General features: G+C 41.1%; 1 protein-coding gene across 4 annotated transcripts in view; it reads left to right on the top strand.

The window, feature by feature from the left end:
- Positions 1-23,714, top strand: part of LOC309477599 (uncharacterized protein) — a 33,504-nt gene that overhangs the window by 7,773 nt on the left and 2,017 nt on the right. For 2 of the 4 annotated variants that reach the window (XR_014198671.1, XR_014198673.1), the window contains exon 3: positions 20,611-22,735. Coding sequence is in view for 1 of the 4 variants with exons in the window: in XM_082140881.1 (XP_081997007.1) it covers positions 20,611-20,696 (86 nt within the window). In the remaining 3 variants the exon portion in view is untranslated. Of the gene's footprint in view, positions 1-20,610; positions 23,675-23,714 lie in introns of all 4 variants that reach the window. The other 2 variants (XR_014198672.1, XM_082140881.1) reach the window with 2 other exon arrangements.

Raw genomic sequence — 23,714 nt, 5'->3', positions numbered from 1 at the left:
GCCACACATGTGGCTCACATCTCTCTCTTCAATGAGCTGGCGCGTATGTGTCGTCAGCACCCATCACGAAATGCATTTAACAGTCATAACTTTTCAACTCAAAACACTATTCCCATTACACAAATGTGCAAACAAGTTTTAACAAGTATACTTCTACAGCATAAACATTTTACATGTGTTCTATGGCACACTTTATACTCGATTATGAACAGCACTAACCATCCACATTTTCTTATATGAACAAACACCAAATTAAACATTATTTATGAAAATATGAAACAATTGTGACTTACCTAATGCAATAAAACAGTTCAGACATCCATTTAGGAAAATATTGACAACGATGGTTTAGATTAAGGATAGCCACACATGTGGCTCACATCTCTCTCTTCAATGAGCTGGCGCGTATGTGACGTCAGCACCCATCGACGCAATTCTTTATTACTTTCGTCAATCAGCGAAAACAAAATAATAAATAAAATAAAATAATAAAAAAATTATGTCTGAACATTTCATGCATTAGGCAAGGAAAAATATAAAATCAAAATAAACAAAAAAAAAATCATACATGAAAAATACATAGGAACACAGCCTCAATTAATTGGGTGGGTTACATCCTCCCCTGCTGAAACTCTGATGTCCTCATCAGATACTTAATTTGGTACATGACCCACAAGGCTAAACAACAATTCGCTTTGAGTTTGTTGCACTCTCATTTGTTGTTGCATCATTTCAAGTACTTGACTAAAATAATTAGGTTTGGGCTCTACATGTACACTCTGCATCCCACATTGTGCTTTCCATACAAAATCTTTCAATTTACTTGGGGGTCTTTTCTCTCTTTGGGACCTCCTTAACTCAACATGAGAATCAATTTTCCCTTCAGCACTCAACTCATCGGGATGTACTGACACCTCATTAACATCATCCACTAAGGATGAGACATCTTGTTGGATTACAGTCTCATGGCCCTCTTCCACGTTGTCCTCAACAGATTCAGTGCCTTGCCAATCACCTTGGTGCATTTCAACTTCGTGCTCATTCAACAAACTGTGAGACACAAAAGGTTCAGAGACTTCCCCTTGCTCATTCAATAAACTGGGAGACACAAAAGATTCAGAGACTTCTCTCAAGGCTGTCCCCAACTGAAACTCTGGGGCATAAGGATTCAGAGACACATTGGGACCTTCAGTTTCCACATTCTCATCACAACATTCAGCCTCCATGTCCCCTTCTAACTCACGTTTACGCCTCCTGCGTGTAACTGCTCCTTCGACAGACGGAGCCTCATCAATCTCATCAGGACTGGTAGGAAGAAACCCACATGGGAGTAAAAGATCTCTGTGCAGGACACGCTCAGGGCCTTCGCAATTCTCAGGTTGAATGACATACACTGGGATCTCTGCATTAGGCTGCTTTACCACCACATAGATGGTGGATTCCCAACGATCAGCGATCTTGTGCTTTCTCCGGATGTTAACATTTCTTACAAGAACACGATCGCCAACTTCTACTGTAGCAGCAGTCACTTTCTTATCCCATCTAGCCTTATTCATCAATTGCCTCTTTTCCGCATTTTGAACAGCCAATTGATAAGCGTACTTCAGCCTTCGCTTCAACTCGCTGACATAATTAGTATGAGTTTTGGAATTATGCCCCTTTGGGTTAATCCCGAAACAAAGGTCGATTGGGAGACGAGGTTGGCGTCCGAACATCAGAAAGAAAGGAGTCTCACCAGTCGAATCATTCCTAGTGCAATTGTATGCATGCACTACAGGACGGACATATTTTCTCCAATGTTCTTTCTTTTTATCACTCAGGGTTCCCAGTAAATCCAGTAGGGTTCGATTAAATCTTTCTACTGGGTTTCCCCGCGGGTGATAAGGTGTAGTGCGTGACTTAACTCCAGCTAGTGTGCACAACTCCTTCACAAGCTCAGACTCAAAATTAGCCCCCTGATCACTATGTATTCTCTTAGGAAAACCAAAACTGCAAATCAGATTTTCCCACAACACCGAAGCCACAGTTTTGGCTGTTTGATCTTTAGTGGGAAATGCCCAAGAAAACTTAGTAAAAAAATCAGTAATGACTAATATGTTGCGGGTGTCATTTGAATCCGGCTCTAATGAAAGATAGTCAATACAGACTAATTCCAAGGGAGAATAAGCTTTGATGTTCACTAGCTCTGCAGCTCTTTGTGCACGAGCCTTTCTCTTGACGCACCTCTCACAAGTCCTGCACTTTCTCTCCACATATTCTGCCATTTTAGGCCAATAAAATCTGCCTCTTGCGAGCTCCAGAGTCCTTTCATACCCCATGTGCCCCGTTTCGTCATGAACTCCTTCAAGAGCTCTATCTCTGAAACTCGGGGGAACCACCAGCTGCCTGTATTGTTGCCCATAGTGATCAGAGACCATACGATACAGCACGCCATCTTCTAAGTTTAGTCTTGGCCTTTCCCTCAGCATTAAACTCACTTCTTTGGATTCTTTGAGCCTATCTGAATGAGTTAAAGTTTCCCCAGACACCACAAGGTCAATTACTCTTCTGATGGCTGTATCCTCTCTCTGTAACTCGGACCAATCCGTGGGAGTCATACTTGGTAAAGTAGTTTGTCCAGGCCAGTGCTCAGGTTCTATCAAATCGTCAGGAACCACATCATCATTACAAAGAAGCATCTCGACAGCGGGATTTGGGATGACTCTGCCTTCCAGCAGGTCTCCCTCCTCACACGGCTGTACGACATGCGTCTCGCAACACACCAAATGTCGCAAACACACAGTTTTGATTGCTTGATGCTCAATGTTTTCAAACTCAGTTGCTGCACATTCTGCTCTGCTTATCAAGTTTGCTACTCGTTCATCGATCTGTATGGCCTCCGCATCATCCATAAGTGGTTTTTGAGGACGACGTGACAGCCCGTCTGCGTCAACATTAGTTTTGCCCGCTCTGTACTTAATATCAAAATCATACATGGACAAAGCCGCGAGCCACCTATGGCCAGCCGCATCCAATCTAGCCGTAGTGAGCACATACACTAATGGATTGTTGTCTGTTAACACGGTAAACTTTGTGCCATACAAGAAATCGTGAAATTTTTCACACACAGCCCATTTAAGTGCTAAGTACTCTAGCTTGTGCACTGGGTAGTTTTTCTCACTCTTAGAAAGACCGCGACTGGCATAGGCGATCACTCTTGTCTTTCCATCTTGAACTTGATATAAAGCAGCGCCTACGCCAGTGACGCTGGCGTCAGTGTGTAGAATGTACGGCAACTTCCAGTCCGCAAAACCTAGAACAGGCGCAGTTGTAAGCTTTTGAATGATAGTGTCAAAAGCAACTTGACACTCATCATCCCATTTCCCAGCTAGGGATTGCGCTTTACTCCTAACGCGGTAAGACGATATTGACCGCCCTCTAGTAGAAAATTCACCCTGTAATAACGCATTCAGAGGCTTAACTATCTGGGAGTAGCTTTCAACAAATCGCCGGTAATACCCAGCAAAGCCTAGGAATGACCTTAGATCTCTAACAGTCTTTGGGATGGGCCATTCTGTTAGAGCAGAAATCTTGTCTGGGTCAGGGTGTATACCCTGAGCGGAAATAACATGCCCTAGATATTTGACGGAAGTTTGAAAACATTTACACTTGGAAGGTGCTAACTTCAGCCCAAAAGCGGAGATACGTTGGAGTACCTTCATGAGCCTAGCCTCATGTTGTTCAAGTGTGTCAGAGAAAATGATCAAGTCATCAAGAAAAGCTATAACCTCCTGCAAATTCAAACCAGCCATGACTTTCTCCATGGTTCTCTGAAAAGTTGCTGGAGAATTCGTCAGTCCTTGTGGTAAACGCCGAAATTGCCAGTTTCCAAACGGCGTAGTGAACACAGTTTTGGGACGATCACCCTCTTCAACCTCTAACTGGTAATATCCACTTTTTAAATCTAGGACCGTGAACCACTTTGAACCTGACAGCAATGTAAAGGTCTCCTCGATCCTGGGAAGAGGATATGCATCTCCCTTTGTCAACTTATTTAATTTGCGGTAGTCAACCACCATTCTCAAGTCACCGTTTTTCTTCCTCACCAGTACTACTGGTGAAGCGTATGGACTATTAGATTCTTCTATAATCTCACTAGCAAGCAAATCTAACAAGTGCTTCCTCAAGTCCTCAAAATCAGCTGGAGAGACACGACGAGTACGCTCTTTGAAAGGAACATGCTCAATTAGCTCTATTCTATGTGCCACGCCTGACACTCGTCCCACATCTAGATCGTGCTGGGCAAATGCACTTGATGCCTCACAATTTATTCTTTTAACTATGTGAGCTTTGAGCTCCTCAGAAATGGGGGAGCCCTCAAAATCTAGAACCACAGGATCATCTGCCTTTACCATGAGACTTGCTATCAGGGAAGTGGTAGTTTGTGAAGCGCTAGTGTTATCAAAAATAGGCACAGACTTTATCCAGTCCACCACTGAACACTCAGCAAGCACTCCCTTTGGCTGCAAGGTTACACTGTGATCTGAAACGTTTCGAATGACTACTTTGACTTTATTTCGAGCTCTAGCCTCAGCTTGTATCAACTTACATTCCACGACTAAGCCACCTGGAATGTGGTGCATCAGTGGTTCGTCAATGATCATTGTCTTGCTCTGGCCACAATCTTTAGCTCGATACACCCCAGTCACTTCACACTTTTCCCCTTTGCTGATCGTTACAGATTTCTTGCCCGACAGTCTAACGGGAGTGAGGCACTGTGCCCCTTTACAAGGTGTCGAAGTATCATCACAATTACGATAAGCAGCCATCCAGTTTGTGCTAATGGGCATTTGCAGTAGGTATTCTTTTCCCTGCAGCATATTACAATCTTGTACAAGCTGACGGAGAACATTTGTACCCACTAACAAGGGCAAACGAGCATTGTAGGTCTGATCTGGACAGACCAGCGCTAGTACAGAAACCACTGCATCTGTCCCACAAGCAGACTTTGGAAATTGCACATCTATTTCAATGTATCCAAGATAAGGGACTAATTGCCCTGCAGCCCCCTCAACCCGGAGTAGTTCTACCATGGGAGTAATACCCCTATGCTGTAAATACTGCTTGTAGAAAGATTCAGCTACACAAGTCACCTGTGACCCAGTGTCGATTAGACAACCACACTCAATTCCGTCCACCCAAACCTTACTTTCCCAAGGTTCTCCAACTAAGCCCCTAGGAACCTGGTTTAACTTTTCTATGGAACCTTTTACAACTCCAGCCTCTGTTCGTTCCACAACAGAGGCTACTCCATGTTTAAATGAGCAGTGGGTGTTGTCACTTTATTTGGAAAGCTCCTTTGCTCATGTCTCTGCACCAACTTTTTCTGCACCAAGGCTGCATTCACTGGATTAGTGCACTGTTGCAAATAATGAGAATCCTCACCACAGCGATAACAAAACCCACTCAAGGCCAGTGACTTACCTTGAGTTTGAGGCACAGGGTGTGATGGCTTCCCTTCTTTGCCCATTTTCTTGTTAGGCACAATTGACTGGTGTTGATCATATGGCAGTTTCTTCACTGAAGCTGGCTTCTGTGCTTTTGCTTTAGCCACCTCAGCTTCAAGCTCTTTAATGCGTTCTGTCAATGCCCGATTGGCTTGTGCTTTCTCAGTGTTCGCTGCAAATCCCTGATCATCGGTAATATGCACTTGGCTCTGCGCTCTTACAGGAGGCATGCATAAATGGAGATTCATACGTTTCTCTTTAAGCTGTTTCTCATGCGCAAAAGACCTCAGTTTGAAAAGCAAGCTGGAATAGTTCAAGTCAGGCTGTACAGAATCTGATAGCAAATCTTTAAGACGCAACTGTGTTATCAGGACTTCATCCCAGCACCCTCTGATGAACTGCTTGAGAAGCAAAGAATCAGAATGTTTGCCAACCACTCCCCTCTTTTCAACCACCTCCTGCATCAGGGAATGGAGTCGCCTCAAATAATCGGAGGGCTTCTCACCTCGATTTTGGTGCGTTTCTATAAACTGGATGTACAGCTCATCTCCACCAGTGACACTACCATAAGCTTTCTCTAGCTCCCGTGCGTACGTTTCTGGTGGCGCATTTGTACCTTCTCCTAGGGCAACATTAAGAGCAGGTGGAAGGAGACTGTCCAAAATATGCCTTCTCTTATGTCTCTCCATCAGAGAAGTGTCTGAGAGTAACTGCCTAGCATACAATTTCCACGTGATGAAATCAACTTCCCCATTAGGCTTGGGGCAATGTCCGGAAAACATTCTTAACTTGGGGAGTGAGGGAACATGTCCCTGGTAATCTGAGTCATGTTTCACCACATGTTCCACCACTACACGCTGTACGTCCTGTGGTATAGTGAAAGTGATAGGAGTTTCATGCGTTGCGTTCCTCTCCACAGGAGGTGAATCAGCTCGAATCGCAAAAGACACTTTTGGGGCCGTATTGGCGACTACAGTAGGCGTTGATGCTGGCATTACATTACCAAACTTTCTTGGAGCAGGGGTGGAAGTGGAAGGGCCCCTATCAGCACCATCAGCTTTGTGTGCAAGCTTAGTCGCAACCTGCTGGCTTAGATCATTTACATTTACACAGTGAAGTTGTGCTAAACTCTCTATTTGCACCAACAGCTGATCAGCCATATCATCCAAGGTTTGACCTGCATATTCTCTCTGTGTTGGTGTTGGAGAGCTAGAGTGAGGCTGCATATCTTCGATCTGTCTACCCTCTAATGGCAAAACACCCCATACATTTTGGCCATCTGCATTCAAATATTCTTCTTCGGCTATTAAAGGGGTTGTAACCTCCTGAAATTCACAAAGAAGCTCTCCTGAGAATCTGTCACCTAACCACTCTATTTTCTTCACCTCATCAAGATGATCGAAACATCTCCTCACTTCCATGAGAGTAGTATTTGGATCTACTTTTGTAAGTATTACAGATCTTTCAGGATCAAAATTATGCTGCTTGCACAAGTCCATTGTGAGAGAAATGAGAAAAAAATGAAATTGAAAGAAAAAAAAATACTTTATAAAATATTCAGAACAGTTAGGACTAAAACACGATTCTGTCAAACAAGCGCAGCCCCACGTTGGGCGCCAAATTTTTCTCTCTCTATTCTTGGATGTAACCCCTTAGTAGAATTTAACACCAGAAAAAGAAAAGGAGGAAAAATATCTACCGGGTCTGAGCTCACCAAATACAAATAAATCACAACTTATATTAATATTTGGAGTCCCGGGTTCGGGGTCTCACACCTTGCATTAACAAAATTATTTAATAATCTGAAATGTGTGTCTGCACTTGTTTAAATGGTTGTCTACCGTACTAACTGGACAAAAAAAAATATATAATAACCAGTGAATAAAATAAAATATGAAATAGAATCAATTAATGAATAATAATAAATTGAATTGAATGAAATGAATGAATGAATGAAACAATCAGTTCACTTAACAGTAACTGTATTCTCTGAAATCTTTTCTTAAACTTGAATTCAATGCGCACGTATCACTTTGTACACATCACATGAGAATACTTTTTTTTCCTTTTTTACGAATCCCCATTTGAAAACAAAATATATCATTCAACAATGACAATAAAAAAAATAAAAAAAAAATAAAAAAAAATAGAAGAAATAAACAAAGAATCAATCAGTGTACACCACACTGAAGTCCGAGTTCAATGCAATTGACTCAGTTCAGTTCGTGTGAATGTAATTGACTCAGTTCAGTTCGTGTGAATGTAATTGACTCAGTTCGTGTGAAAGTGGAAGTGACTCAGTTCGAGTGGAAATGGAAGTGACTCAGTTCGAGTGGAAATGGAAGTGACTCAGTTCAGTTCGTTTGCATGTGAATGCCTACTACAATCTTTGCAGGAATGAATGATGAACGAATCTTTCTTTTTCCTCGTGAAGGCAGAGTCCCAGATGACGCAATTCCTCCACAGTGGAATCCAGCGCGGTTCTCCCGCACTGCGCGAATCCAACACGATCACGGAGCGTTGAAACAATCCACACTAATGCAATAAAACAGTTCAGACATCCATTCAGGAAAATATTGACAACGATGGTTTAGATTAAGGATAGCCACACATGTGGCTCACATCTCTCTCTTCAATGAGCTGGCGCGTATGTGTCGTCAGCACCCATCACGAAATGCATTTAACAGTCATAACTTTTCAACTCAAAACACTATTCCCATTACACAAATGTGCAAACAAGTTTTAACAAGTATACTTCTACAGCATAAACATTTTACATGTGTTCTATGGCACACTTTATACTCTATTACGAACAGCACTAACCATCCACATTTTCTTATATGAACAAACACCAAATTAAACATTATTTATGAAAATATGAAACAATTGTGACTTACCTAATGCAATAAAACAGTTCAGACATCCATTTAGGAAAATATTGACAACGATGGTTTAGATTAAGGATAGCCACACATGTGGCTCACATCTCTCTCTTCAATGAGCTGGCGCGTATGTGACGTCAGCACCCATCGACGCAATTCTTTATTACTTTCGTCAATCAGCGAAAACAAAATAATAAATAAAATAAAATAATAAAAAAATTATGTCTGAACATTTCATGCATTAGGCAAGGAAAAATATAAAATCAAAATAAACAAAAAAAAAATCATACATGAAAAATACATAGGAACACAGCCTCAATTAATTGGGTGGGTTACAGTTCCACCCCTAGTCTACAGTGAAATACAGTCACACATTACACTGTTTGGCCAGCATTTTAACAGTGTTTAATCCAGCTACTAGCTAACGGTATGCTAAAGTTAACTGCTGACTAGCGTCACGTTTCTAACGTCCGTTTTCAGAGCATCCAAGTGAAGCACAGGCATAACAGTAGCACTGAAATGAAGCACAGAAATCCGCATTGATATTCGGTCCGGTAAATAACGGTCGTTAAGGCACCAGTGCCGTATTAGCACTGGGTCTGTCTGTAGCTACCCAACCCTAGCGACGACGCTAGCAAAGCAAAGCCAGTCCTTTAGTGCGTTGGTCACTTTTTTATTACTTATTTCTCTGCATTGAGTGACAACCCTCTCAAATATAAGACACACAAAACAGAACAAATAAAAGTCTCAGATTCTCTGTCTGTAATTGCAAAATTCTTGCTTACTTATTGTGATATGATAGCAACCCTTCTGCTGTGCTAATGCAACCTCAACTACGCTATCAATATCCAAAGTAGCCGAACGTCATGTCGCCTATTCATATTTTTTTCTCGAAGTTGGCAGTAACATATCAAAAGGTTTTAATTAAATATAAAGGAGTTTTCTCCAAGGAACTTAGCTCCTTCCTTAGGCACTGGATGATGTCTGCTCACTCTGCTGGAGAATGACTCTAGGCGCAGCGTGCGTCGAACACGTGTTCCACAACAACAACACTAGGCTGCCCACAGATGCGCCCGCCTAATAATCGGCTTGATATACTGGATATTGGCCGATGCCGATTATGTTAAAAATGCAAAAAATCGGCCGATTAATCGGTCGACCCCTAGTTAGACCCGCTCAAGGGAACACCTGATCAGGTGGTACTGATGTCCCAGGAACACAGAGAGAGAGCATCTCTAGGGTGATCTCCAGCCTCATGAAGTGCATTTGATTAGCTTATCATGGCATTGCCATAGCTGTGTTGTCCGACTCTAGCTTTGGTAGCGGACACACTGTCTCATCTCCTACCGTAGGATCCATTTCCACAGGATATTTCCAAAGAGGGTAGATGTTTTTGACGAGGATCCAGAACAGAAACGATCAGGGCTGGTTTGACCACTGTGGAAGAAATTTTATCTTTAAAGGATCAGTTCACTTTAAGAAAATGTTTTGCTGATAATTTACTTACCCTGATTTCATCCAAGATATCCATGTCTTTCTTTCTTCAGTTGAAAAGAAGTTAAGGTTTTTGAGGAAAACATTCCAGGCTTTTTCTACACAAGTCAAGTCAAGTCAAGTTTATTTGTATAGCGCTTTTCACAATACAGATTGTATCAAAGCAGCTTCACAGTATTAAATTAAAATAATACAACAAAGTTTGTTTCAAGAGGAATTTATTGATTGATAAAATTAAATTAAATATCCCCAAAATATCCCCAACTGAGCAAGCCAAAGGCAACAGTGGCAAGGAACCGAAAAACTTCATCAAGTGACCTAATGGTGTCCTAAAACTCCATCAGGTGACCTAATGGAGAAAAAAAAACCTTGGGAGAACCCAGGCTCAGTCGGGGGCCAGTTCTCCTCTGGCATTTATGAGCTAGAGGCCGGATTGTAGTTTGAACTGTAGGATTATATGAATGCCTGGCTGAAGAGATGCGACTTTAATCTAGTTTTAAACTGGGAGAGCGAGTCTGAGCAACGAACAGTATCAGGAAGACTATTCCAGAGTTTTGGAGCCAAATGTGAGTGCTCTCCCTCCTTTGGTGGTTCTGGATATCCTAGGTATGACCAAAAGCCTTGAATTTAGTGATCTTAAAGAGCGCGATGGATTATAGGGTGATAAAAGATCCGTTAAATAGACTGGAGCTAAGCCGTTTACACAGAATGGTCTTCAATGGCAACCATCTATCCCAATGTTCAAAAGAAGGTTCAAATGTCCGTCTCAATGCAGGTCAAAGTCTCGACACAATCCCAATTGAGAAATAAGGGTCTTATCAAGCGTAACGATCGGTCATTTTCTTTGACTTTGAAGCTGCATTGAGACGGACATTTGAACCTTCTTTTGAACATTGGGTTAGATGGTTGCCGTTGAAGACTATTCTGTGTAGAAAAATCCTGGAATGTTTTCCTCAAAAACAAAAATTTATTTTCGAAACTTTTTTCATTTACTTTTAAACCTTTAAAAAAAATCTGGCGCCCATGTGCAAAAGCGTGCAATGAAAAACACCAGCAATAGTTTCAATGTAATAGTTTCTTTGTAATGCCATTATTTCATCTAACAGTAAGAGAGAATAATAAAACAGAACTTAACTTTTAATTTAAATGAACACAAACATTTAAATATTTCAGTGATGCTTTGAATGAACAATATATAAAAGCGCAAATATACACTCACCTAAAGGATTATTAGGAACACCATACTAATACTGTGTTTGACCCCCTTTCGCCTTCAGAACTGCCTTAATTCTACGTGGTATTGATTCAACAAGGTGCTGAAAGCATTCTTTAGAAATGTTGGCCCATATTGATAGGATAGCATCTTGCAGTTGATGGAGATTTGTGGGATGCACATCCAGGGCACGAAGCTCCCGTTCCACCACATCCCAAAGATGCTCTATTGGGTTGAGATCTGGTGACTGTGGGGGCCATTTTAGTACAGTGAACTCATTGTCATGTTCAAGAAACCAATTTGAAATGATTTGAGCTTTGTGACATGGTGCATTATCCTGCTGGAAGTAGCCATCAGAGGATGGGTACATGGTGGTCATAAAGGGATGGACATGGTCAGAAACAATGCTCAGGTAGGCCGTGGCATTTAAACGATGCCCAATTGGCACTAAGGGGCCTAAAGTGTGCCAAGAAAACATCCCCCACACCATTACACCACCACCACCAGCCTGCACAGTGGTAACAAGGCATGATGGATCCATGTTCTCGTTCTGTTTACGCCAAATTCTGACTCTACCATCTGAATGTCTCAACAGAAATCGAGACTCATCAGACCAGGCAACATTTTTCCAGTCTTCAACTGTCCAATTTTGGTGAGCTCGTGCAAATTGTAGCCTCTTTTTCCTATTTGTAGTGGAGATGAGTGGTACCCGGTGGGGTCTTCTGCTGTTGTAGCCCATCCGCCTCAAGGTTGTGCGTGTTGTGGCTTCACAAATGCTTTGCTGCATACCTCGGTTGTAACGAGTGGTTATTTCAGTCAAAGTTGCTCTTCTATCAGCTTGAATCAGTCGGCCCATTCTCCTCTGACCTCTAGCATCAACAAGGCATTTTCGCCCACATGACTGCCGCATACTGGATGTTTTTCCCTTTTCACACCATTCTTTGTAAACCCTAGAAATGGTTGTGCGTGAAAATCCCAGTAACTGAGCAGATTGTGAAATACTCAGACCGGCCCGTCTGGCACCAACAACCATGCCACGCTCAAAATTGCTTAAATCACCTTTCACCTTTCCCATTCTGACATTCAGTTTGGAGTTCAGGAGATTGTCTTGACCAGGACCACACCCCTAAATGCATTGAAGCAACTGCCATGTGATTGGTTGATTAGATAATTGCATTAATGAGAAATTGAACAGGTGTTCCTAATAATCCTTTAGGTGAGTGTACACTGAACAAAATTATAAATGCAACACTTTTGTTTTTGCCCCCATTTTTCATGAGCTGAACTCAAAGATCCAAGACTTTTTCTATGTACACAAAAGGCCTATTTCTCTTAAATATTGTTTACAATATTTGAGACATCTGTGTAAATCTGTGTTAGTGAGCACTTCTGCTTTGCAGAGATAATCCAGGTGTGGCATATCAAGATGCTGATTAGACATCATTATTATTGCACAGGTGTGCCTTAGGCTGGCCACAATAAAAGGCCACTCTAAAATGTGCAGTTTTATCACACAGTACAATTCCACAGATGTCGCAAGTTTTGAAGGAGCGTGCAATTGCCATGCTGACTGCAGGAATGTCCACCATAAGCCATCTCCAAAGGCGTTTCAGAGATTTTGGCAGTACATCCAACCGGCCTCACAACCGCAGACCATGTGTAACCACACCAGCCCAGGACCTCCACATTAGGGATGCACCAATACCATTTTTTTCAGAATCGATCCAATACCAAAAATTCAGAGTATATACCGATACCGATCCGATACCAGCAGTTTTTTTAAATCAAGTAGAATTTCTATAACTCTGTGTTGAACTGATAATCACTCTTTTGTGTGTTAAACACAATCTACTTAATACAGACAACTTCATTATAAAAAAAATAAAATAAATAAAATAAAAAAGATTACAACCTATGACAAAAATGCTATTATAAACTAGATTAGTGGATAATTCAGCACTAAAATTTTGTCTAGAAAAAATCACGAGTCCACAATTGTATAAAATCTGAACATTTTATTGTGCTTAAGCGCTTATGCGCATCCCGAGCGCAGAATGATGCGTTTGAAGCAACATGGAGTCACAGCACTTCGAGTCTGCATTAAAAGTTCTAAACACAAAGGAAAGACATATTGATGCGTAGTGTATTACACTGTATCTATTTATGCAATAGTTTATTGAGCCTTTTCTTTTAACAATTTTAAATTTCAGTTACTGTGCGCGCGAAGAACAATTATAGTGCTCTGACCCTACTCTAGTGTTGTGATCTAACAGACACCTGGTAGAAAGTAACATGATTAAGGTACAGCAATAAAGTCCAGCAAGATAAAGTTGTTTTATGCGAAACCATAGACCTTTATCTATAGATCAAGACCTTTATCTACAGATCAACTATAATAATAGTAACATTGAATCATCTTGGAGAGTTTCATCGTGTTGACTGTCGTAACCAAACGCAATGCGTTGTTTGATGCTGAATGGAGAATGATTGACAGACACAGCGGAGGGAAAAGTTTACGTGATATTGAATTTAATGACTTAAATATTAATTTCTATCTCACATTATACTATATAATGGCTTCAGAACACTAATAATATAGTGCACAGAAACTTTATGGTGCTTTATAATGTTTTGTGCCTTTTGTGGAGCTTAACAACACCACAGAATAGTATACGCACAATATCGGATTTGGATCGGCCTCGTCTGACCGATACCTGATCCGGCAAAAATGGCAGTATCAGAGCCGATACCGATACTGAGTATCGGATCGCTGCATCCCTACTCCACATCCAGCATCTTCACCTCCAAGATCGTCTGAGATCAGCCACCTGGACAGCTGCTGCAACAATCCGTTTGCATAACCAAAGAATATCTGCACAAACTGTCAAAAACCGTCTCAGGGAAGCTCATCTGCATGCTCATCGTCCTCATCGGGGTCTCGACGTGACTGCAGTTTGTCGTAACTGACTTGAGTGGGCAAATCCTCACATTCGATGGCGTCTGGTAATTTGGAGAAGTGTTCTCTTCACGGATGAATCCCAGTTTTCACTGTACTGGGCAGATGGCAGACAGCGTGTATAGCGTTGTGTGGGTGAGCGGTCTGCTGATGTCAAGGTTGTGGATCGAGTGCCCCGTGGTGGCGGTGGGGTTACGGACAACAAACACGTGCATTTTATCGATGGTATTTTGAATGCACAGAGATACTATGACGAGATCCTGAGGCCCATTGTTGTGCCATTCATCCATGACCATCACCTCATGTTGCAGCATGATAATGTACGGTCCCATGTTGCAAGGATCTGTACACAATTCCTGGAAGCTGAAAACTCTTGCATGTTCTTGCATGGCCAGCATACTCACCGGACATGTCATCCATTGAGCATGTTTGGGATGCTCTGGTTTAGGGATGTCCCGATACCAGTTTTTCACTTCCGATAACATACAGATGCCACAGCTTTGGCTATTTGCCGATACTGATATCAATCCAATATTTTTATTTTATTCTTGAACTAATACTACTAATAATAAAATATATGGAAGCATTTTGCTCAATTAGCCACATAAAAACATCTCACTCAAATCGTGAGCTTAGAATTATAAGGTTCTATCTCCACTTTTGGTCGAAATTGAGTTTTTGACATAATCTGATCCATTAGGTGTTTATTAATGCCTGTGTGGTGTTATTTTTGTAAAAAAATATTTTGTAAGTAGTTATTAATAAAATAAAAAGGTTCCATCTCTCCATTGCCAGCTGGGATGTAAAAACTTTGATGCTCAATATCTCAGAACTACCCTAAACGGAGATAGAACCTTATAATTCTAAGCTCACGAAATGGAGAACAAATACTTCTCCAGTATATAGTCCACAACAACAGTTGATAATGAAAGACTGCCGCCCTTTATTCAAAAGACCTCGAGATATGTTTGGTAATTGTACCTGAATGAATTTAAAATTAATTTGCTATATTTCAGATCAATATATTTGTTTCCTTAAAATTTTAATTAACTTTAACATTATTCTCATCTGAATTATAAATTATTTATTTCTGTATAAAATAATACTACCATTTAAAAACACATTTAATTTTCTTTTTTAATCAATGTAGAATGTGTAACTTCAAAATAAACAGATTAGTGCTCTGTTTTAGGACAAGAAATGAAAACCAATGCAATATGATGAATGTCCAAAAGATGAGATAATTTTTGCTTTTAAACAGGGTCTGTGTGTGTGATTTTTGGTTGGGTGACAGTTGTAGGTTACAGTTTGACAAGCGTTTACAGTTTGACAAAAGCACAATGTTGTGTTTTACAAAAATATAAGTAGGCTAAACACTTTTTGCAGTTTTAATGATGTCCTGTATGAACAAAATGACGGAGTATGTTTTTATGTTTCCACTGTTCGATCGCGCCCGTGCCTCTCTCTCTCTCTCTGACACACACACACACACACACACACACACACACACACACACACACACACACACACACACACATTACAGCATTGCAATCTTGACATCGCAGCCTGTTCAATTTGCTGCGTTCACACCAAACGCGAATAGAGCGTCAAATTTGCGTCTATCGCGTCTAGTTTGATGCTTGAACAGTTTGAATCCATTCGCACGTCCAAAGCGAATAGGACGCGCAGCACGCGTATAATGATAAAGCGAGCGTTTGAAGCGAAATAGACGCGTGTTCAGAGCATATCTATGTACGTATCTAACAGTAGTTCCGCATTACATTAATTAATGTGCACGCGAGTTTGATTTATTTTTATACCGTGTATTCTCCGTGTAAATCCATGCACCGAACCGTGACGCACGTACCGAGTGTTAGTTCAATACGAATACATGTACCGTTCCACCCCCAATAGGTATCGGATCATATTTTTTTCTCCCCTCCGACATCCGATTTAGCGTTCTGGGCCAGTATCGGCTCGATACTGATGCCGTGGATCGGATCGGGGCATCCCTACTCTGGATCGATGATATGACAGCGTGTTCCAGGTCCTGCCAATATCCAGCAACATCCCCCCCCGGATCCCCCCAGACCCCCCCCAACACAGTAAAACTGCACATTTTAGAGTGGCATTTTATTGTGGCCAGCCTAAGGCACACCTGAGCAATAATCATCCTGTCTAATCAGCATCTTGATGTGCCACACCTGTGAGGGGGATGGATTATTTTGTTAAAGGAGAATTGCTCACTAACACAGATTTGTGAACAATATTTGAGAGAAATAGGCCTTTTGTGTACATAGAAAAAGTCTTAGATCTTTGAGTTCAGCTCATGAAAAATGGGGTCAAAAACAAAAGTGTTGCATCACGTCACGTCACGAACTCAGCTCACGAACTCTTGTTCGTCTTCTCACCGGAACACGCACAGCAGCGGAGCAGCGTGTTCACAATAGCAGCTTGAGTTTTGGTCTGCTGAAGAGGTGCTTTTCTATGCCGAGCAACTTCTATGTTAGGCTTGTTCTAACTGTGACAAGTCAAAGGTCTGAAGAAGAACGATTTAGTGTAATTGCCGTTCAATGTTGCTTTATTAAAACAAAGCGCTAACCTAACCGCTATTCACGCACTTGAACGCCTTTGCAACGGCTGTTTTTCCCCCTTTTTTTTCTGCTGATCTCCTGCGTCCCCCCTGCATTATCTTTGCACCCACTGGGGTAAATGTTGTTATAATTAAGAAATAAAAGGCATATTTCCAAGCCTGATTTCATCCCCTGAATAGAACGCTCTGTTTGAAGGAGCATGTCTGCTGTGAGACTTCAGTGTAAACGCCCTCTGCTGTGATTGGCTGACATGCTTGCCTTGCATATGAAATATCTGGCATTACATGTAGAACTATCTGGAAAACTTTTACTATTACAGCTATTATACGTTTTTACTATTACAGCTATCGGGATTAACGAATCGTGAGAAGTTTTTTAAGTATTTAGATCTATTTCAATTACATAAAAGGTTGCAGTGATGAGCACTGAGCAGATGACAGCCTGTTGATCGCGTGAAAAAAGATCTTATCATTGCAAAGCAGTTTCTGCACTCTCACTAATGATTTCACCAATGCAAACGTGAGGTATATAAATACAGTAAGAGCTTCGTTGTGCAGTGTAACATTGATACATTGATACATTGTACATTGATTTCATAAAGAGTTTTGGCAAGTGTCCAGATAAACTCGCGCTGTGTGATTGACAGCTTGGGCGATTGGAAAGGGATTGTTCTTTGATCGCTTTCTGTATATTAATCACAGTTTAAGTAAGATTATTTTCATCCTACTAAGAGAAACGATGTGAAGTTGATCGCTACTTCCATATTAAATCACTACTTACCGCTTGCTGGAATATAGTTGAAATTGCCCCCTTCGTCAGTATGAAACGCGGAGAGAAGCCTGCTTGATATTATCCCAGGTTAGAAAAACAGTCCGTGGTGAAATGGACAGAGCAAAGTAACAACTTCGAATTAAACTTTTGCGGTTTTTCGATTATAGATAAACATCAACCACGCCTGTTGACATTTCACCATCAATACGCCTGTGTTCCTGTGGGCGGAGGTTAGTCAAAACACGGTTCTAGTGATGTCATTAAAGAAGGAAGTAGAGGGGTGTAGTCCAATCCAGCCGTTTGTTGTAGTTAACTTCTGTTAAATAAAATATATATCGCTTGGCATTGAACTTTGAGCTTTATAATTTTACAGATATTATTTATACTCTAACAACAACATTACACACTAACTAAAGTTTGAAACATGGGATCACGAAGAACGGGACCTTTAAGGTTTCCAACACTGGCGCAATCGCTGCCATTTTCTGCTAGTATTTATATCTCGGATCTCAAGGGTTCTGGGGTCCGTTCTTTGTACGTCGCTAACTCAGTTAGCTGGATTTGATTGTTTACGATTTTGCATGATCTTGGATTGTTTGGTTCTTCGACACTCATCCTGGACTTGCTGTCATACATAAACTTCGGCTATTAGCTCTTGCTCTGCTCTGCTCGGCTCGGAGAAAAACTGTGCGCGCTCTTTGGCCATGGTGAGCAGCCAATAGCAACATTGCTGATTAATGTTTCTACTATCAATACATATCCCCCTTTAAACCAATGCATGAACGTGCAGTTATCTCAGATAACTCAATCAGCAATACTAATCATAAACAACAGGTGTGTTCGAAGAAGCTATTTAGCCAGATCAGATATCATCTTGGATGTCCCATTTGATCTCGGATGTATTTAGCGACATACGAAGAACGGCCCCCTGGCTTCTTGCAGCTTTGTTACCTTTCGGTCAGACAGAATAAGAAGTCTTCCAAACACCTCACGTGCTGAGCTTCATCTTGCAGGGTTTTTCCTGCATAGAGAATTATGAGGCGGCCGCCTCCGTCAAATTTCGTGCCGCCTCCGGCTCTCGACAAAATTCGTACAGTCACATGGTCAGATACAGTTTTTCCACCATGACGGTTCTGTTGCGGTTACCGGCTTGTGTCCATTCTCAAGCCATATAGTGCTGCGCGGATCGCAGATAATCCGTGCGTCGGCCGGGCCAAGTAATACAAACATTCCATTCCAATTAATCGAGGGTGGATGACCGATAAATTATAATGTTTTGAGTTTAATAAAGACACGGAACTCTCATCACGGTAAAACGCAATGAACGTGCGTCACTTTTACTTTCGTTTTCAACAACGTAACGTTAATTCTCTTCAGGGAAAACCCATCAAGGAAAACATCAAGGCTTGACAATAACGCTTGTCTGGGACACGTGTGTTTGTTTTCTTTTCTTTTTTTTAAGGGAAAAGTGAGAGAGAAGTGTACTACTTTTCCTGATTAAAACAATTTTTTATTTAAAAATAAAAAATATCTAGGGAATCACCGAAAACGTGAGGATGATTCTGTTTTATTTCATTGTTGTTAAGAAACAATATATAGCCAAGGCTACACACGACAAGAGTGCTGTTTTCCTGAATGCCATCAAGACTGAAACCGAGACTGATTTTATAACAGTTCATTAAACAGTTAAAATTAAGTCACTTACATTTTAGACGCAATGACTGTTTTTGTTCTGTTTCTGCAGCGAAAATAGTTCCAAACAAAGATCACAGCACCATAGCGCATCTCACAGCAACACTTGTTGCATTACTGAATGATTCAGTGTTTCGAACGAATCGGTTGAGTCAAAGATTCAATGTCCCATTCATAAACTGCCTCATTCTGAATAAATCAGCCGTTTGAACGAATCGTTTGAATGAATGACTCAATGACTCGCTCATTAAGACGGTCGCCTGCCGCCTCCTACTGGCGGTTTAGTTTCATAAAGTATCATTCTTTTCAACATTCCTTATTTGTATATTCAAAAGTATTTAAAATAATCTCATTTAATACAGTTATAATTTTTCAATGTAAATTATTTAATTTGATTGGTAACAGCCTGTGTCTTATTATTTTAATTGAATATATTGATCAAATTTAAGAATCTGAAATGAAAAATGGAGCATGCATTTATTAAAATTAGGGGGAAAATGCCCTTTATAAAAGGTACAAAAAATGTAAAAACAGGAAATGTAATTTTGCCAAAAGAAGAACTCTTAATTTAAATAAATGTTCATTTTAAATCAGCCTACTTCAGTGTGATATGTTACCATATTATCATGCTTAACACTGAGAATTTGAATAATTGTAATGTGATGATCAGATGCAGATATCTAAATCAAAGAATATGGGCGGTTTGCGGGTGGATTATTTATTTTTAACAGTGGATTCGGGTGAATCAAAGTGCACCAGATTAATGAATTTTTCTTTAAAATGTACAAAATTTTCTTACGGGGGAGCATGCCCCCGGACCCCCCCCCCCAGAGGTACCGAGCTCCACCCACAAAAAATCAATGTGGGAAACACATTAGGCTATATGATGACCTACAATAAATACCTTATTAATAAAATACATTATTAGGATTTTACCACCTCCGCCTCATTTTGAGCCAGGAAAAACCCTGTCTTGTTTTGCACAATTGAATGAGCTGGAGTTTCGGAAATTGCATTTGTTCTTGTTTTGCCTCCAGTGCCTTGCATGTAGATGTACTGTGGTTGAAGCTGTAATGATAACCCGATACACAAACGCATTAACACTATCATTAACCACCAGCTGCAGTGTATGACCAAATCAGGCTACCGAGTCCCATTTCACCCATCTGGGATAGTTTGCTGCCAGCCTGGGAAAACCCTGAATAACTTCTGGCAAATTTAGATTTGCTCTGCAAGTCTGCCCAAGAGCGCATTCAAGCCCATTTCCAATCTTTCACCACGTCCGTTGGTGATGCCCCTTTGGAAAGGGGCTGTGAATGAACCTTCCCCAGACCCACTCTCAGTTACAATTGAGAATGGTCTGGTGTCAACCAGGCTAGTTTGCTGCCACAATGTTTGTGAATTATCGTAAACGCATGCAGACATTTTCCCAGTTAGTCATCAATTAGTTAAGCTGTGAGGTTGTCAGCTGTGTGTTGCCATTAATCTGGTGTTAACTTGTATTTGTCTTTTTTCGCTTTAGACCTGATGCCACTGAAAGAGGAGAGTCAAGAACTGAATAATATGCAAGATGAACATCATGATTTCAGGACTGAAGAGAAATCAATCGTGAGAATTCACACTGGAGAAAAGCCTTATACTTGCTCTCATTGTGAACAGAGTTTTGCATATAAAACGACACTTAAAGTCCACATGAGAATTCACACTGGAGAAAAGCCTTATACTTGCTCTCATTGTGAACAGAGTTTTTCACATAAAAGCAATCTTAATGTCCACATGAGAATTCACTCTGGAGAGAGTCCTTTCACCTGTCAACCATGTGGAAGGAGTTTTGCTCAAAAACAAACCCTTAAAGACCACACGAGAATTCACACTGGAGAAAAGCCTTATACTTGCTCTCATTGTGGACAGAGTTTTGCACATAAAAGCAACCTTAAAGACCACATGAGAATTCACACTGGAGAAAAGCCTTATACTTGCTCTCATTGTGAACAGAGTTTTTCACATAAAAGCAACCTTAATGTCCACTTGAGAATTCACACTGGAGAGAGTCCTTTCACCTGTCAACCATGTGGAAGGAGTTTTGCTAAAAAACAAACCCTTAAAGACCACATGAGAATTCACACTGGAGAAAAGCCTTATACTTGCTCTCATTGTGGACAGAGTTTTGCACATAACAGCAGCCTTAATTCCCACATGAGAATTCACACTGGAGAAAAGCCTTATACTTGCTCTCATTGTGAACAGAGTTTTGCATATAAAACAGCCCTTAAAGTCCACATGAGAATTCACACTGGAGAAAAGCCTTATACTTGCTCTCATTGTGAACAGAGTTTTGCATATAAAGCAACACTTAAAGTCCACATGAGAATTCACACTGGAGAAAAGCCGTATACTTGCTCTCATTGTGGACAGAGTTTTGCACATAAAAGCGGCCTTAATTCCCACACGAGAATTCATACTGGAGAGAGTCCTTTCATCTGTCACCCATGTGGAAGGAGTTTTGCTCAAAAACAAACCCTTAAAGACCACATGAGAATTCACACTGGAGAAAAGCCTTATACTTGCTCTCATTGTGAACAGAGTTTTGCATATAAAACAACACTTAAAGTCCACATGAGAATTCACACTGGAGAAAAGACTTATACTTGCTCTCATTGTGGACAGAGTTTTGCACATAAAAGCGGTCTTAATTCACACACGAGAATTCACACTGGAGAAAAGCCTTATACTTGCTCTCATTGTGGACAGAGATTTGCACATAACAACACCCTTAATTCCCACATGAGAATTCACACTGGAGAAAAGCCTTATACTTGCTCTCATTGTGAACAGAGTTTTGCATATAAAACGACACTTAAAGTCCACATGAGCATTCACACTGGAGAAAAGCCTTATACTTGCTCTCATTGTGGACAGAGTTTTGCACATAAAATTGGTCTTAATTCCCACATTAGAATTCACACTGGAGAAAAGCCTTATACTTGCTCTCATTGTGGACAGAGTTTTGCACATAACAGCACCCTTAATTCCCACATGAGAATTCACACTAGAGAGAAAAAAAATAGAAAAAAAATTTTCACATGTGATCAGTGTGGAAAGAGTTTCACACGTAAAGCAACCCTTAATGGCCACTTGAAGATTCACTCAGGAGAGAACAGTTTTATATGTCATCAATGTGGAAAAAGTTTCAGTCGTAAAAGTAACCTCAACAGTCACATGAGACTTCACACTGGAGAGAAACGTTTCATCTGTAAACTGTGTGGCAAGTGTTTTTCACGAGAACGAAATCTTAAGGCTCACACAAGTATTTGCACTCAGGAGAGAAGCGGTTCACGTGTTAAAAATGCTGTCTTGCTGTGAAATGGTGCAATGTAAATGTTGGAAACTCAGAAGCGAAGTCCAGGAGACTTAAGCCCCTTTCACACAGCGCTTTGAACCTGGGAAATTGCCGGCGAATTGCCAGAGTGCCTTCTGTGTGAACGCAAACACGACGCGGGACTGATGCATGGGTCGATGCCGGGTTGGGGACCTAGTAACATTGCAGTGTTCAGTCCCGGAACACACGCTGTGTGAACAAAAGCCGTAATAATGCCGTGTTGTAGTGATGATGCTGAAGCACGGGATCGTTCGCCAGCTGTGAAACGGTACGTAATGCACAAGTTTATGATCGAATCAGAGAAAAAAATGCACAAGCGTGGTTTCACAAGAGAGGCTGTGCACAAGAGAGAAATCGCAGCTCATAAGCAAACTTAAAAGGATCTCCGGCTAGTTTGCCAAATTGGTCTAGATATGATGTCAATACCCCTCCTAAGTAAGGCGCTTGGTTAAAAATACCTGAAATGCTTTCATGATTAAGAAAAATAAAAAAGCGCGATCACTACTTTTTTCAGCTTTTTTGTATTATGGGCCGTTGATTGTTGATGACGCACGACGGTCTTGAGTGCCAAATTAAAACGCGGGCAGTTCGACACACTCTTCTTCTACAGTTCATCGTCGGACACACCTAGAGAGATAAAATGCCACATTGTGTGGCTGTTGGTTGTGATGCCCATTCGAAGACAAACGAGAGCGGTGATTTGACCTTCCACTGTTTTCCTAGTTCTGATGCAAAGAGAAGAAAACAATGGGAAGATGCTTGCGGGCGAGTGAAACTCCCCAATTACCCGCGGCTCTGTTCTCGACACTTTAGCCCTGATTCATTTGAGGATTTTGATCGCCGACAGGTGATGAACGAGCTCATGAGGGTTCGTGGTTACAGGCGAGTACTTAAACCGAATGCAATACCCACGATTTTTCCTCACAAGAATGCTAAACGTCCGCGTATTTCAAGTGTAAATCATGAACAGAAACGGCTAAGGCAAGAGACGCTGGATAGCATGCTAAGTAGCACTAGCGCTTGTGTCTCCACTTGTGCAGAGGAAATCATGGACTGTGTCGAACCAGAAAACCATGCACTTGTCGAGGCTGTAATGGAAGATAAAAGCGTCCAGTGTTCTCCAATTAAAGTTGATGCAGAGACCGATTTCGGGCTAATATACCAATTGGATGCAGCTGTACAGTGGCCAGCTGACGCACACTACCAGGTGGCGACCGACTTTTATAAATAAAGAAAATAATGTTTAA

The sequence above is a fragment of the Leuciscus leuciscus genome (assembly GCF_965113295.1).
Source record: "Leuciscus leuciscus genome assembly, chromosome: 1".
NCBI lineage: Eukaryota > Metazoa > Chordata > Actinopteri > Cypriniformes > Leuciscidae > Leuciscus > Leuciscus leuciscus.
This window is presented reverse-complemented; position numbering and strand designations above follow the sequence as displayed.